The 17,113-nt window shown below is 50.5% G+C and overlaps 1 protein-coding gene across 2 annotated transcripts in view; it reads right to left on the reverse strand.

Annotated features, from left to right (window-relative positions):
- Positions 1-17,113, reverse strand: part of OTUD7A (OTU deubiquitinase 7A) — a 94,088-nt gene that overhangs the window by 12,853 nt on the left and 64,122 nt on the right. For both annotated transcript variants that reach the window (XM_066239980.1, XM_066239979.1), the window contains 3 exons: positions 9,022-9,204; positions 5,255-5,476; positions 3,141-3,242 (listed from right to left, as the gene is read on the reverse strand). In XM_066239980.1, coding sequence (XP_066096077.1) covers positions 3,141-3,242; positions 5,255-5,476; positions 9,022-9,204 — 507 coding nt within the window. The remainder of the gene's footprint in view (positions 1-3,140; positions 3,243-5,254; positions 5,477-9,021; positions 9,205-17,113) is intronic.

Here is a 17,113-nt window from a genome sequence, read left to right on the forward strand (position 1 = left end):
CGTGAGGAACAGAGCTGGGGATGTGTGTGTGTGCGCATGGGGACCAGCCAGGAGGTGACGCAAGCTGTCGTGACTCACGGGCGGGCCTCCCGCATCCACAGGCACGGAGGTGACTCACCAGCCGCTGCCCAGTTCTCACGACCTGCCCTTGCTCTGATGCTTCCTGTCCAGGCCGGCAAGTTAATGAGGGAGCATGTCCCTGTCTTAGCAGAACCACAGCAAGGGACATCAGGTGGTGCCTCTCTGGGACCCCTGGCAAGCCACTCTTGGGCTTTGAGGGATCTGGCGTTCACCGTGCGTTGGAGTGAGAGGTAGCCGAAGGGGACAAGTTGGTGACACGTCTCACACAGGGCCCCAGGTCAGGTTGGCAGTTAGACTTTGGCTTCATTCAGGGTTGGCCTGCAGCCCCGAGACATCTCAGTGTCCTGAGTAGTGGAGCAGGCACCCTGGGACAGTCTGGGTCCAGGACACAGCCTGCTTCCCAGAGAGGAGGTCTGTCCCCGCCCCTCCCCTGCCTGTGCCCACCAGCCTGACTCTGGGATGGCTGTGTCCTTTATTTCTGTGTGACCCCAACCCAGGCTCAAGTGTCAGGCTTGGTCAGCAGGTTCAGTGAGCATCGCTGCTGAGCACCACACAGCCGCGTCAGGCCATCCTGCTTGAATTTAAAAGCAGAGATGAGAACCACTGACCGTGAGCCCCAGGACTGGCTACGGCCCAGCCGCTCCGGCTGTGAGAACCAGCTTCCCCGTCACCTGCTCCCCCCACCGGAGGGAGACCCGCCACGCTCACGGGGAAGACGCCCTTCATCAGACAAGACCACGACGGCCTGTGGTCTCTTGGCTGCTGGCAGAGACAGGGCCCACAGGCCACCTCTCTGATGCTGCGGTTTCTGAGGGACGGAGGTGTTTGCACACCCGAGACTGGGCAGCGAGGCCGCTGGCGGACACACACAGACAGGCAATTTCCTCCTCATAGTCTCCCCCAGCCACCATCCCTGTGCCTAGCCCAGCCCAGCCCAGCCCAGGTGTGACCCGGGAGACAGGCCCCACCACAGGGGGAGCCGTCAGACAGCACGTGACGCGATAAGGATGCCCCCACTGTGTGCGTGCTCTGAAGAACGGCAGCGCGGAAGACTCACAGGAGGGCGTTGAGGGCGAAGAATGTTGGATTCTTAAACTGGGCGCACAGGGAGGTCATAATTTCATTGGAAGAAAAGAAGAGAGACTGGGAGAGGGTATACCAACCTGCTAAAAAGTGGCCATCTCTGGGCAGGGGGAGTGTTGAATTTTTTGTGTTTTGTTTTTTTTCAACCATGATGAATGTGTAGCATTCTTTTACAATGACAACAGATAGATGGGTAGATAGATAATAGATAGGTAGATAGGTAGGTAGACAGATGATAGATAGGGAGGTAGAGAGGTAGGTAGACAGGTAGGTAGGTAAATAGGTAGGTAGATAAATAATAGGTAACAGATAGATAATAGGTAGATGATAGATAGGTAGATAATAGGCAGGTAGATGATAGGTAGGTAGGTAGATAATAGGTAAGTAGGTAGATGATAGGTAGGTAGGTAGGTAGATTGGTAGGTAGACAGATGATAGATAGGGAGGTAGATAGGTAGAGAGGTAGGTAGACAGGTAGGTAGGTAAATAGGTAGGTAGGTAGATAAATAATAGGTAACAGATAGATAATAAGTAGGTAGATGATAGATAGGTAGATAATAGGCAGGTAGATGATAGGTAGGTAGGTAGATAATAGGTAAGTAGGTAGATGATAGGTAGGTAGGTAGGTAGATTGGTAGGTAGATAGGTAGATAATAGGTAAGTAGGTAGATTGGTAGGTAGGTAGGTATATTGGTAGGTAGATAGATGATAGATAGGGAGGTAGATAGGTAGAGAGGTAGGTAGGTAAATAGGTAGATAGATAGATAATAGGTAACATAGATAATAAGTAGGTAGATGATAGGTAGGTAGATTATAGGTAGGTAGGTAGGTAGATAATAGGTCAGTAGGTAAGCAGACAGACAAGTAGAAATGTTAGTTCTGAAACAGAAAGGGAGCAGGTAGGTGGTGCCTCTGTCTCCCCACTGTCCCTCTAAAACCTGTGGAGTGTGGGATGTTCCCCTGGTCCTTGGGCCCCCGCTCCTCTGAGCCATCCAAGTCCCTTCCAGACCCCACGTGTTCCCCTCAAAATCTTTTCAGGGTCATCTCAGCCCCCCTCTTGCTGCACAGACCCCACGACAGGCCGGATGGGAAGTCTGGGGCTGGCCCTTGCTGAGGGTCACAGCAGTGACTGCGGTTACCTGGAGAGCTGAGTTTCACCAGGGCCGTCTTCTCGTCTAAGGGTCCTTCCTGTCCCCAGAGAGAGAGCCTGCCCTTCAGGGTCCTGGGCACAAACCCAGGCCATCCTGCCCACCCTGATTTGGCCTTAAGTCTGCAAGGTGGGGCCTCTAAGGAAGAACTGGGCTTCCAGAAAGTCGGTGCATCTGCAGGTGCGGCTTACCTCTCCACCAGAGGAGGTTGCTGACCTCACTGCTCTATACGCCTACTGTGTTGCATATCCTGCAGCACCTGTGTCTCTTTGTCAGTCCAAGTGCATCAACTGCAATCAATATAGTGGCCCCGTACCTGTCCAGCGTCACTCACTGCTCCCTAAACTTCCTGCTCAAGCCTCATCGAGCTCAGCCCTGCCTCCAAATGCCCTGTTAATTCCTGCCTTTGTGCCTTATCCATGTGGTATCCCTCCCTGGAATAGCCTCTTGTTCCAGTCTCAGTCAAACTCTTCAAGTCTCAGTTATAAAAAAATCAAATCAAATCCCACCTCCTCCAGGAAGTCCCTTTTGATTTCTCCAGATCACAACCGTTAATCCTCATTCCTGCAGTTCCACTCAGGCTTCCATCTAATCATGACAGGTTTTTTCTCATGTGGGTTTTTTATTTAACGCCCCCTCCCCTCCCCTTCCTCCCAGACTTCCAGCTTCCCGACAAGAAGAGCTGGGATTGCCGGGGACTCTTCCTGATGACAGTGTTGCATCTGTCTCTCCTGAGCACATGTCTATCCTTTTACAATTCCCAGAGCAGGCCTGGGGCTCAGCAAACCCCCCCACCACCACCACCTCTGTCTACCCCGCGGGGCTTACCCAGGGACGCAGCGTGTAAAAGGCAGTTCCCGTCCCCCGTTGTGGCCAGAGGAAGAAGCCGCTTGCAGCTGGTACACACGGTGGACCACCAGTTGAGGCGACCTGGAACAGGGGCTCACTTCAGAACAGAACCAACCCCACCGTGGACGGGCAGGGCTGTCATGAGTGTGTTGGCCGAGGTGCCAGGAAACATCAGCAGGTGGCTCTTTAGAACCTTCGCGGGGAAGGAAGAGCACCTCCATCCGGACCCAGAAACGGGGGGCGGGGGGTGCCCAAGGTGAGGCGTGGCTTGCAGGGAGCAGGGTGCTTGGGGAGACTTGGTTCAGATCTTCTGTTCCCTCAAGCTAGGGCTTCGGGAGGGCGGTCCTTCCCACTCCCCACCCCAGAAAGAACGTCACTTAGGAACTGAGGAAAGGCACGGAGCTGGGACTGTGACTGTTTAAAAATGTAAAACAAAAAAAACCCTGAGCTCCTGCCAAGCAGAACGTCGGATGGACGCCATCAGACCAGCCTGGTGGTGGTGTGACGGCGGAGGCGCTTAGTTGCTTGTGACGTCCCCCTGGTTCAGGCGTGATAATGGGACCCATTTATGGCTCGGGCTTTGTAGCAGATGGTCACCACAAGGTTTAAAGCAAGATGTCATTCCGCTCAGCACCCACGAAGACACTTCGGTGAACGGAAACAAAATGGGATCACGCTCTCTGAGAAAGAGGGGTGAATCCTTGCCCGAAAGGTGACCTGTGACTCTTCAAACATCACTGCCTTTTTGGAGAGACCTCACCCACTCAGGGCCACGGGTCCCCCTTCTCCAGGCATCCCTGTGCCTGTCCCCCTGCCCCTGCCGTGGAACTGCGATGCTTGGGGTCTGTCTGTGCTCCTGCGTCCCTCAGGCACTGCTCCTCAACACCGCACAGAGCTGCATCGGGGGCGTGCTGGAAGGTCCCCCCCACCAGCTGACCCCCTCCCTGGATATCTCCTCCCACCGCAACCTCATACGTTAGCCCACACTCCTCCCGGACTCCAGACGCACACGTACGGCTGTCTCAGGATGAGCCTACCTTCGTCTATTTTGGATGCTTGCCTTGAACGAACTACATTATCCTTTGGGAATGCCACAGGAGACAAGTTTAGCTTGGTCCCTGGGCCTCTGCCTCCTCCTCCTCCTCCTCCTCCTCCTCCTCCTCCACCTCCTCTACCTCCTCCTCCTAGTCCTCCTCCTCCTCCTCCTCCTTCCTCTTCCTCCTCTACCTCCTCCTCCTTCTCCTCCTAGTCCTCCTCCACCACTTCCTCCTCCTTCTCCTTCTCCTCCTCCTCCTCTACCTCCTCCTCCTTCTCCTTCTCCTCTTCTTCCTCCTCCTTCTCCTCTTCCTCCTCCTTCTCCTCCTAGTCCTCCTTCCTCCTCCTCCTCCTCTTCCCCCTCGGGATGTCAGAGGAAACATTTAAGGAGAAGGCAGGGAACGCAGTCAGGTGACTTTCCTCAACCTGGAGGCCAGCAAGGCCAGGGAGGGCAGTGACAGACCCACAGCCAGATGTGGCATGGGGGGGTGTCACTGGATACTCAGAGCCTCGGCAGGCTGGGGCCTGTCTTCCTGTCTCTGTGGACTAGAACGCTGAGGCTCAGGTGGTCACGTGACTTGTGCATGTCCCCAGGAAGTGGCAGGTGTCCTATTCATCTCAAAGCCCACAGTCTCTGTTATCTTGTGCTGAGCATGTCTGAGGTAGCTGGATGGGGGGGATGGAGAGCAACTAGGGGGAGCAGCACAGTTCTCTTTCCGTGGGGGGTTGTGAGGAGGGGAGGGGGGAGACTGGCCTCCCCAGGTTGGACTTAGGAACTAAGGGAAAATTCACGAGGTCTCAGAGCACTGCCTGGTCATCGACGCCTACGTCCAGCCACGCTGGGCTGCAGCTGAGCCTGTCTCCAGGGCAGGGGTGTGACTTCTGCGTCCAGGATCCCGCCTGCAAACGCCGGGGGTCTGAGGACAGGCGCGTCCCCTGCTCTTTGATGTGTGCGCGCGCACGCATGCGCACGAGACCAGCCTCACAGGTGGCCGGGGGCGCAGGTGCTTGGGGGGGCGGGGCGTGACTCCCCGTGGTGGGGGCGGGGCGTGACTCACCGGCCTGCTCCAGCGCCACCATGGTGGCCTGTTCGATCAGGTCCCGCTCGATGAAGCTTCGGAAGTCCTCGCTGTACACGCTCAGATCCGGCAGCTGGAACGTGTAGATGGGCATCTCCAGGGGGAACTGCTCGCTGCTGCTGCACTCGCCGGTCACATGCGACCGGGCCAGGGAGACGATGGCGGAGCTGGCGTGGGAGATGCCCCGGGAGAGGCGTTTCTCTGCGGGGCGGGGGCGGGGGGGGGGGACAGGAGACGAGAAATGGTTACAATACAGCCGCGTGATCAGGCTGAGCCGGCAGACACTGAGACAACGGTCACACACTGAACAAGGCGGGTTAGCTACCTACCCAGACGAACAGACCGAGTCCGGAGCCGGGTCCAGATAGATACAGTAATTCAACGGAAGGGAGCGTTGGGGATCTTAGTTCAATAAAAGCACTAAAGGAACTCACAAGGAGCACAATGAGGGGCTGACCCAAGGCCACAGGACAGAAATGGAACGGGGTCCCTGCCTGAATATGCAAAGCCTGTGAACTTGCTTTTGACGCTACTGGTGATACATGTTTGGGAAACCTTAGCGAGGAGAACCGTCTTCCCGCGCGAGAGAAGCAACAACTGCAGCGCGCAGGAGAAAAGCTGGTGCCATGACTAGGAAACAGCGACGCAACACGCGAGTGACTTTTCTCGACGCCTCACGTCTGGGCAGACTCCGGAGACACGGAGAAACACAGGCAGTGCTCTCGGATCGGATCGGAACACGGCCTGACAATATGCCTACTGCTCTGAAAGTGAAAACCCAATCCAATGCCAATCAGAACTCTAATGTGAAGGCGTAGCTGGCAGAATAAAGGTCCAAAAACAGTCCAACTTTCTTTTTCTTTTTTTGAAAAGAATGACAATAAAGGGTCTTGGCCTAGGCAGAGAGAGACATACTTGATGAAACTACTTCAGCCACGTGTAACAAGGTGGGCAGCTACCCGGACAGACAGACTTTGAGTCCAGACACGCGTCCAGATAGATCTGGGAATTCAACAGATGGAGGGTTTGGCAACATGTTAAGTTCGGTGGGAAAAGGGGTCTTGGTTCAATATGCATGCTAAAGGAACTCACTCTCAAGCTACAAGAAGCAAAACTAGGATCCTGGGCCATTATTACTATATATAAAAATTTTTAAGCAGTGGAAAAGACCTCAGGACAACATTGGAAACAAACAGACAAACAAACAAACAAATACGGAAAACGTGCCAGGCGTCCCGTGTCCTGGGAGACCTCCTCCGTGGAGGGCAGACAGACACCAGCTGTGAATGCAAATGGGGAATGCAAGCAGGGTGTAGGGGCGGCGTGTTCTGTGACCAAAGCCATAAAGCAGGTGACACAGTGGGACCAACCCCTCCCCTCTCCCCCCCCCCACACATACAAAACAGACCAGGAACAACAGGCGGAATCAGGTTGTGTATATGATACCATGAGGCTCTGATGGTGACGAATGGATTAAAAAAAAGAGCCAGACCAGGCGGTGGTGCAGTGGATAGAGTGTCAGACTGGGATGCAGAGGACCCAGGTTCGAGACCCCGAGGTTGCCAGCTTAAGCGCGGACTCATCTGGTTTGAGCAAAAAGCTCACCAGCTTGGACCCAAGGTTGCTGGCTCGAGGAAGGGGTTACTCGGTCTGCTGAAGGCCCGCGGTCAAGGCACATATGAGAAAGCAATCAATGAACAACTAAGGTGTTGCAATGCGCAATGAAAAACTAATGATTGATGCGTCTCATCTCTCTGTTCCTGTCTGTCTGTCCCTGTCTATCCCTCTCTCTGACTCTCTCTCTGTCTCTGAAAAAAAAAAAAAAAAAAAGGATTGCAAAAAAAAAAAAAAAAAAGAAAAAAAGAAAAAAAAGCCAACACAGTTCTAGGAAAATGGGCCGAGCGTGTGAACACGTAGGTGGCACCCAGCGGGATGTGCAAGCGGTAAGCAAGCACGTGACGAGAGGCACAGGACGAGGAGGCACCGCTTCCCACTCCCCGGAGCAGGGAAACAACACGAAAAGCACTGCGAGGACACCGAGTCCTGGCAAGAGTGAGGGAAACTCCCGGTTCTGCACATGGGGCGGGGGGAGCAGAAATGAGTTTGGGAGGGAAGTCCTGGAGTTATTCAGTTCCAAACACACACACATGTGCTGGCCATCTGGACGTCCTCTGTGGGGACGTGTCTATTCAGGTTCTCTGCCCGTTTCTTAATTGGGTCATTTTTATTTTAGTTGTTTTTTTTTTTTTTTTTTTTGGCGTTGAGTTGTGTAAGGTCTTTATGAATTTTGGATATGAAGCCCTTGTCGGATGGTTTGGTGACTATGTGCTTCCCGTTCAGGGGTCGTCTCTTGGTTTTGTTGATGGTTTAAACCCTTCCCTGTGCAAAAAAAACGTTTCAGCTCGATACAGCCCCATTTCTTTCTTTTCTTTTGTTTTCCTTGCTTGAGAGGATAGATCGGACAAATTACTGCTAGGAGAACTGTCCCAAGATTTTTAATGGCTGTGTTTCCTTCTAGGATTTTAACTGACGTCTCTAACCCTCTGCGACAGCCTGGATGGACCTGGAGAGCATTATGCTAAAAGTACAATAAGCCAGGTGGAGAAAGACAAGTGCTGCCTGGTCACACGTCTACGTGGCATCTAATGAACAAAATGAACTAATGAGTGACGCAGAGACACGCACAGATAGGCTGACAGCTATGGGCGGGGGTGGGGTGTTGGAGGTGGGGTGGAGGGATGGAGTAAAAGAGAAATCAAAAGAAAAAAACCCTCATGGACACACATACATGTGGTGGTTACCGGGGGAGGGGTTGGAGAGAGGTGAAGGTCAAAGGGGGGTCAATGGTGATGGATGGAGACTTGATGGGGGGTGGTGGACACACAGCACAGTGTACAGACGATGTATTGTAGAATCGTACACCTGACCCCTAGATAACTTGGTTAACCAGGGTCGCTCCAATAAATGCAGTAAAAAGGGAAAACGGTACACGTGTATTTGCAGAGCAAACCCGCTTGGGGAATGCCACCCTATACAAAAAACAAACAAACAGAAAAGCCCTACTATGTAAGACCACAGCTAGGAAGTTTATTTCCGCTTCACTTGCAGCCTCAAAAACAAACAGCAACAAGGTAACCCGAGCGAGAAACAGAAGAGCCCCTTCCTACAGGGGCAGCTTACAAATGATCGTCTGCCGGCAGCACCATACCGCGACATAAGCCATGAGGAGAATAGGACCAGGGTTTATCGGTCAATGAAAGGAGCCACTGGCAAAGTGCCGTGTGCGTGTGACTCGGATGCGTCTGCATTTTAAACCCGCATGACGAGAGGCAGGTAAGGGCTGTGATCATTGGAAAGTAGAGAGAAACTTTTTTGTGTGTGTATCTTTGCATGATTTCCTTTGTTACAATAAGCAGATCTTCTGGGGTTAAGAAGAAGAATGGAGCCCACAGGATGGCAAACATTGATGTTGAATCAATTTGGGAGGCACTAGGATTTGAGGATGAATGGAAGGAACTCGAAAGGTCTGGCTGGGAAAAACCAGGACTCTGGCAGGGACAGGACCTCTAGTCACCTGGGACTGACTCTCCTACTTCCTGAGGACATTTCAGCTTAGCAAGAGGAGGGGAGAGCCTGACTCACCTGCAGCTGGGAGGCGAGGGGCCGGCCATGCTTTTGCAGCCTTCCAGCCCTCCCCCCCCACCACAAACCATGGCTGGCTGGCCCCAGGGTCCCTCAGCTGGTACCTTGGGCGATGTCCTCCTGTCTCTGCAGGCAGGGCTGCTCCACCTTGTGCCCGGGCTGGGGTGGCTCTCGCTCCGGCTGCTTGGGGCACCGGCCCTCGTTGAACACATGCGGCAGGTTGGCCGTGTGCACCTGTCGGAGCTGCTCATAGTCACTCAGTGCAGCCGTGAGGTCCCAGTTTTTGCCTGTGGAGGAGACAGGGTGGGAAGGGCACAGGCTAAGGCAACGGAGGGAGGTCTCACCGCTGCGCCCCGGCGGGGTTTCTCAGTCGGGTCGCGCTAACGAACCGCCACCGGAGGCTCTCGGTTTTCAGAGGGGTTCAATGGCTTCAGGCGCAGTCTCTAAAAAGTAGAATTTCACACATACCCACAACAGTTGTCCCACCCAAAATACGTGATGATAGGCAGTTCATAGTTTTGTTTCTTTTTTTTTTTTGTATTTTTCTGAAGCTGGAAACGGGGAGAGACAGTCAGACAGACTCCCGCATGCGCCCGACCGGGATCCACCCGGCACGCCCACCATGGGGCGATGCTCTGCCCACCAGGGGGCGATGCTCTGCCCATCCTGGGCGTCGCCATGTTGCGACCAGAGCCACTCCAGCGCCTGGGGCAGAGGCCACAGAGCCATCCTCAGCGCCCGGCCATCTTTGCTCCAATGGAGCCTTGGCTGCTGGAGGGGAAGAGAGAGACAGAGAGGAAGGAGAGGGGGAGGGGTGGAGAAGCAGATGGGCGCTTCTCCTGTGTGCCCTGGCCGGGAATCGAACCCGGGACCCCTACACACCAGGCCAACACTCTACCACTGAGCCAACCGGCCAGGGCCTCTTTTTTTTTATTATTTTTATTTTTTTTACAGAGACAGAGAGAGAGTCAGAGAGAGGGATAGACAGGGACAGACAGACAGGAACGGAGAGAGATGAGAAGCATCAATCATTAGTTTTTTGTTGCGACACCTTAGTTGTTCATTGCTTTCTCATATGTGCCTTGACCGTGGGCCTTCAGCAGACCGAGTAGCCCCTTGCTCAAGCCAGTGACCTGGGGTCCAAACTGGTGAAGCTGTGCTCAAACCAGATGAGCCCGTGCTCAAGCTGGCGACCTCAGGGTCTCAAACCTGGGTCCTCTGCATCCCAGTCCAACACTCTGGTGTCAAACGCCTGGTCAGGCAGTTCATAATTTTTAGATTCACACACACACGTGCACACCCCCACACTAACTACATCAAAACAGGACGTTCCTAATGATCCTATCCTTTTCAAGTAAGTAGAGCTTACCCCAGCGAGGAGCAAAAAGCAAAGTAAACCCGAGAAAAAAAACGGATTTCCAAATTTCCTCCCACACCACACCCATGCTGGCAGACAGGAAGGTTTCTGCTTTACATGAGAGTCCTGATTAGGTAGCAGCCTCCTATTTCCTGCCATTTTTTTTTTCCTTTGAAATTGGCTCGAGTTTGCACCGTGACTTTTATCTTCAAAAGCGTCTACCGATGTGAGTCCAGTTCCAGGCCACACGGAGGGTCTCCCATCAGGACTCAGTGACCCACAATCTCTTTCTCTCTGCCTCCCAATTTGTCTCAGTTTCCGCATGACCAAGCGCACCGGGTGGGGGGGGGCACGGAAGGAATGTGCCCATCAGGGAAGCAAGGTGGAAGATCCCCCACAAAAGGTGGGGACACTAGGCTTCCCCAGGTGGAGACACAGGGTCGCCCACTGCACCCACTCCCCTCCCACCAGGAGGAGTCTTCTTCCAGGGACGTGGTTGGCCACTCCCGCCCCCACCAGGAGGAGTCTTCTTCGACGGACGTGGTTGGCCACACCCTCCCCCGGGAGGAGTCTTCTTCCAGGGACGTGGTTGGCCACTCCCCCCTCACCAGGAGGAGTCTTCTTCCAGGGACGTGGTTGGCCACTCCCGCCCCCACCAGGAGGAGTCTTCTTCGACGGATGTGGTTGGCCACCCCCCCCACCAGGAGGAGTCTTCTTCGAGAGACGTGGTTGGCCACACCCCCTGGGAGGAGTCTTCTTCGACGGACGTGGTTGGCCACACCCCCCCCACCAGGAGGAGTCTTCTTCCACGGACGTGGTTGGCTTTCCAGAGAGGAAGCATTTAATTTCAAGCAGTCGAGATGGGGCAGCCTTTGGCATCAAGCCCGTAGGTAAACGAGGCCATCGATGGTGCCCGGGGCCGCAGGCTCCCCTAATGAACGGGAAACGAGGGCAGCGGGGAGACCTGCTTCAACGATAGGCGCGCCAGAGGGAAGCTCACCACACACCCCCTAACGCAGCGGTCCCCAACCTTTTCTGGGCCACGGACCGGTTTAATGTCAGAGAGTATTTTCACGGACCGGCCTTTGGGGTGGGATGGATAAATGCACAAAATAAAATTATACGACCGGCGTTAAAAACCTGTGGTATTTTTAAATATAATTGTCGAATTTATGATATTTATTGGGCTAGGTTAAATGAGGAACGAGCATGTCCTCATTATTCAGGCTGTATTTAAATTTGTTATTCTGACAACGTTTCATGTCTGACATCAATATGTAATATGATAGGTTCAGGCTCACTACCAATCATGAACCTACGACAATAAAAATAAACATGAACCCACTGTGTAACTCGTGTGCAACTTTATTAGAAGCGTCCTCTTAACATCGCACCAACAACATAGCACGAATAACATCCTCTCTGCCTCCAAACACTTTCCAGTTGCTATAGTAACATTTAAACATGCCTTAAAAATAAGATACAACACAAAAACAAATATAAAGTGCATGAAAAATACAATTCACTATTGTTATGAATGTTGTAAGTTAAGGGTTATTTATTATAATGTTTATATAGAATGAGAGATAGTAGCTTATCTCTCAACAACCATAACGCTAAATCAGTGGGAGCCCTGAGCTTGTTTCTCTGCAACGAGACGGTCCCATCTAGGGGTAATGGGAGACAATGACACCCGAAGTGTGTTGCTTATGTCCAGTCTATTCCGTAATTTTGTTTTGGTTGCTGTCACTGCAGAAAATCCCGCTTCACACAAATAAGTTGTCGGAAATGGCAACAGAGTTTTTAGTGCTTTTGTGGCGATCTCGGGGTATTCTGCCATGACTTGAATCCAGACGAGTTGTAGTCTCGAACATATTTTTAAGGCCGCCATCATTTGCGATCTCCAGTAGTTGATCCTCTTCTTGCATAGACACGCTGGATTCACCTGGTCTGTTGACAGATGGATCGCGGATCTATTCCTTGGCAATTCGTGGGTCTTTTGTGGTTGGGAAGTAGCATTCAAACTCTTTTAAAAGCAAATACAGGTGATGGTGCACCAGCTGGGATAATGAAGGCTTGGGCTCAGTCTCTTTCAAAATTCCTGCGAATGTTTGAAACATGTCAAAATGGCTAAAAGAAAAAAAGATGAGGAGTATCGTACTTTTCAGCAGGAATGGACAGAGGAATTTGCCTTTGTGGAGAGAGTAGGTTCTGCAGTGTGTCTAATATGCAATGATAAAATTACATCAAGGAAACGGTCAAATATAAAGCAGCACTTAGACACACATCATACTACATTTGCATCAAAATATCCAGCGGGGACAGCAGGAAGAAAGCATGTCAAGAGCTACTGTGCAGAGTGCAAGCTAGTCAGCAGCAACTCCGTGTTTGGACCCAACAAGGTGACTGGAATTCGGCCAGCTTTGCTGGTGCTTTAGCAATTGTGAGAAACGGAAAGCTATTCACAGATGGGGAGTATGCCAAAACATCCATGCTTGATGTTGCCAATGAACTTTTTGATGACTTTTCGGATAAAGACAAGATAATCGAACGAATAAAAGACATGCCTCTGTCAGCAAGAACTGTTCACGATTGTACCATCATGATGGCAAATCAAATTGAGGCAACACAGGTGAAGGACATAAATGCAGCACCATTCTTTTCTCTCGCTTTGGATGAGTCAACAGACATAAACCATTTATCCCAGTTCAGGGTGATTGCAAGGTATGCTGTTGGTGACACACTACGTGTGGAAAGTCTTGCTGTTTTGCCTATGAAAGAGACAACAAGAGGGGAGGATTTATTCAGGTCTTTCACTGAGTTCGCTAAAGAAAAAAATCTACCGATGGATAAACTTATTTCAGTGTGTACTGATGGTGCTCTGTGCATGGTGGGGAAAAACAGAGGATTCATAGCGCTTCTTAGTGAGCATGAAAAGAGACCCATCCTAAGTTTTCACTGCATCCTACATCAGGAGGCGCTTTGTGCTCATATGTGTGGTGAGCAGCTTGGTGAGGTGATGTCGCTGGTCATTCAGGTGGTCAACTTTATTGTTGCCCGAGCTTTAAATGATCGCCAGTTTAAACACTGCTGGATGAAGTTGGGAATAATTATCCTGGTCTGCTTCTGCACAGCAATGTGCATTGGTTGTCAAGAGGGAAGGTGCTCAGCCATTTTGTGGCTTGTCTGAGCAAAATCTGGACTTTTCTTGAAATGAAAAATGTCAAGCATCCTGAGTTAGCTAACACTGAGTGGCTCCTGAAGTTCTACCATCTCGTGGACATGACTGAACATCTGAACCAGCTCAATGTGAAAATGCAAGGCATTGGAAATACAGTCTTATCCCTTCAACAAGCAGTGTTTGCATTTGAAAACAAGCTGGAACTCTTCATCGCGGACATTGAAACAGGTCGTTTAATACACTTTGAAAAACTGGGAGAGTTTAAAGATGCATGCACAGCAAGTGACCCTGCTCAACATCTTGATCTCCAGCAGCTAGCGGGCTTCACATCTAATCTCCTGCAGTCATTCAAAGTGCGTTTTGGAGAATTTCGGGAGCACACTCATCTTTTTATGTTCATCACCCATCCACACGAGTGCGCAGTGGACAGCGCCGACCTGAGTTACATCCCTGGTGTCTCTGTCAGAGATTTTGAGCTACAAGCTGCTGACCTGAAGGCCTCAGACATGTGGGTGAATAAGTTCAAGTCACTGAATGAAGATTTGGAAAGACTTGCATGACAGCAAGCAGAGTTGGCGAGCAAATACAAGTGGGAGAAATGAAAAAACTTCAACCCGCGGACCAGCTGATTGTCAAAACTTAGAACACGCTTCCCATCACATACCACACACTGCAGCATGTGAGTATTGCTGTACTGACAATGTTTGGCTCTGCGTATGCATGTGAGCAGTCTTTCTTACATCTGAAGAACGTTAAGACCAACTTACAATCACGTTTAACGGGTGGAAGTCTTAACGCCTGCATGAAGCTTAACCTCACCACGTATCAACCAGACTACAAAGCCATCAGCAAAACCATGCAGCACCAGAAGTCGCATTCAAGGTAAGAAGTACTTTATTCATCATTGGTTAGCAACAGCACAACAATGTTATTAAAAAGAATTCAGAGACTTATTGTACTTTAAAAGTGTTGGTCTTACATAAAATGTACACATTTACTTGTGTTTAGTGTTAAACATATTGTATGGCTCTCACGGAATTACATTTTAAAATATGTGGCGATCATGGCTCTCTCAGCCCAAAAAGGTTCCCGACCCCTGTCTTAGAAAGACCGTGATGAGAAGATGTTGTACTTTGACTCTGGTTTTTAGAAGAATCTCGACTCAATGAACTTGGACAACGTGAAGAACCCACCGTCTGGACATTAGCCGAGTCTCCCTGCGAGCAGAAGCGGAGGACGGGTTCGGGCCCATGTCAGGCGCAGTGAGGACACGGGGCGCTGTCCCCTGCTGAAGGCAGCCACACGGAGCGGGGTATGTGTGTGGGGGGGAGGACACTCAGAAACAGCGACTGGGGAAGAAAACCGCAGCGCAGAGTGCGCAGAACTGGAGGGGAGTCGCAGAAGGGAGGTGAGTCGATCGCTTCCTCCCTTCCAGGCTTTCTGATGCGAAGCCAGCGCAGCCCCGGACCCAGAGGAGGTGGCCGTTAGCTCTAGGACGAGCCGTCGAGCTGGGGATCAGGAAGCCGGAAAGGGGTCTCCGATCTTTAGAGAGAATGCAGAAGCACTTAGCTATCTTCCTTTTCTTTGACATGTTTCTGTGTTGTTGTTTTTTCCAGTTCAGGTGGCCATGCAGGGTGACAAAGGAACCTTTTCCTCTCCAAGCAGAGGAGCTGTGGTCCCCAGACCTGAACCCTGGTGATTCTCTCTCTCTCTCTCTCTCTCTCTGTCTTCTGACCACTCAGCGCCAAGATGAGTGTCTCCAAGTCAAGTGTGGGGTAAGCAAAGCCCGGTGTTTGCTGGACGACCAGAACAGTTGGGTCCCAGGGACCCAGACCTACCAAGGAGATGATGATGACTGATGCAGCCCTTTGGGAAATCAACCCCTTACAGTGGTTTATGAACTCCTGGGCGGCTCACGTATGGGTCTGGCCCCTAGTGGACTTCAGAGACTGTGAGCAGTGAGATTTGGGACAGACTAACGTCCAGGTCCCAGATTGGCCACTAGGTGGCGCACAAGGTGAGCCGGGACCCCCAACAGCCTTTCTCCAAGCAAAACCCCAGATATCTTGGGGAGCTTGGAATTTGTGGACCGAACCCAAGTGGGGGCAATTTTACCTTCTAAAAGAGAAACAACCATCTCTTCCCTGAAGATTTCAACAAAGACCAGTCTCAAAGCACCATATTCAACAGAGTTAAGGATGCAAGCCAAACTCACCCAAGCACACAGAAAAGAAACCCCAGAAGCGTCTTCCTGGCCATGCTGGGATGATATTAATACTGGAGTTATCTGATGGGGACTTTAAAGTGGTTATTACAGATATTTCCCAACAGGGAAGAGAGAACACGATTGGCAAATACAGAAAAGTGTCAACAGAGAAACTGAAGACATTGAGGAGAATCACACGGAAATGTGAGAAATGGAAAAAAAAAAAAAAGATCGAGCACCAAAATTAAAAACTCACTGAATGGGTTCCAGAGCAGAACAGAAATGTCAGAGGAAGGAGTCAGGATATTTATAAATAGGTAAATTACTGCAACAGGCAGAGAGGGAGACTGAAGAGGACAATGAATAGAAAATAGGAGCCTATAGGACAATAATGAATTCTGGAACTCAGGTCACTTGAGTCTCAGCATGAGGAAGAAAAAAAAATAATTTAAAGAAGTAATGGGCTGAGGGCTGGTTTTGTGATTAGAAAGCAAACAATGTAATTTTTAGATTAGTTGGAGGAATCACGCTACCTGATATCAAACTCTAGGGCAGGGGTCCCCAAACTTTTTACACAGGGGGCCAGTTCACTGTCACTCAGACCGTTGGAGGGCCGGACTATAAAAAAAAACTATGAACAAATTCCTATGCACACTGCACATATCTTATTTTAAAGTAAAAAAACAAAACGGGAACAAATACAATATTTAAAATAAAGAACAAGTAAATTTAAATCAACAAACTGACCAGTATTTCAATGGGAACTATGCTCCTCTCACTGATCACCAATGAAAGAGGTGCCCCTTCCAGAAGTGTGGCAGGGGCCAGATAAATGGCCTCAGGGGGCCGCATGTGGCCCGCAGGCCATAGTTTGGGGACCCCTGCTCTAGGGCAAGGCCATAGTAATCAAAACAGCATGGTACTGGCATTAAAACAGACATATAGATCAATGGAACAGAAGAGAGAGCCTAGAAATAAACCCCTGCTTTTATACTCAATTAGTCTTTGACAAAGGAGGCAAAAACATACAATGGGGTAACGACATTCTATGCAAAATACATAAATGGTGTTTGGAACATCGGACATATATGTGCAAAAATAAAATGAAATGAGATCGCTTTCCTATACCCTACACAAGAACAAACTCAAAGTGCCTTAAAGACAATTATTAGACTCAAAACCATAACCATCCTAGAAGAAAACATAGGGAGTGAAATCTTGAACATTTCTTGTAGAAATTTTTTTCAGCTATATCTTCCCAGGCAAGGGAAATGACAACTAAACAAATGAAGATGACATCAAACTAAAAAGTTTTTGCATAGCACAAGAAACCATCAACTAAATGAAAAGACAACCCATTGAATGGGAGGACATAGTCACTGATACATCTGACAAGGGGTTAATATTCAAAATTTATAAATAACTTATAAAATTCAACACCAAACCCCCCCC

Source organism: Saccopteryx bilineata, chromosome 7 (genome assembly GCF_036850765.1).
Source record: "Saccopteryx bilineata isolate mSacBil1 chromosome 7, mSacBil1_pri_phased_curated, whole genome shotgun sequence".
Classification (NCBI taxonomy): Eukaryota; Metazoa; Chordata; class Mammalia; order Chiroptera; family Emballonuridae; genus Saccopteryx; species Saccopteryx bilineata.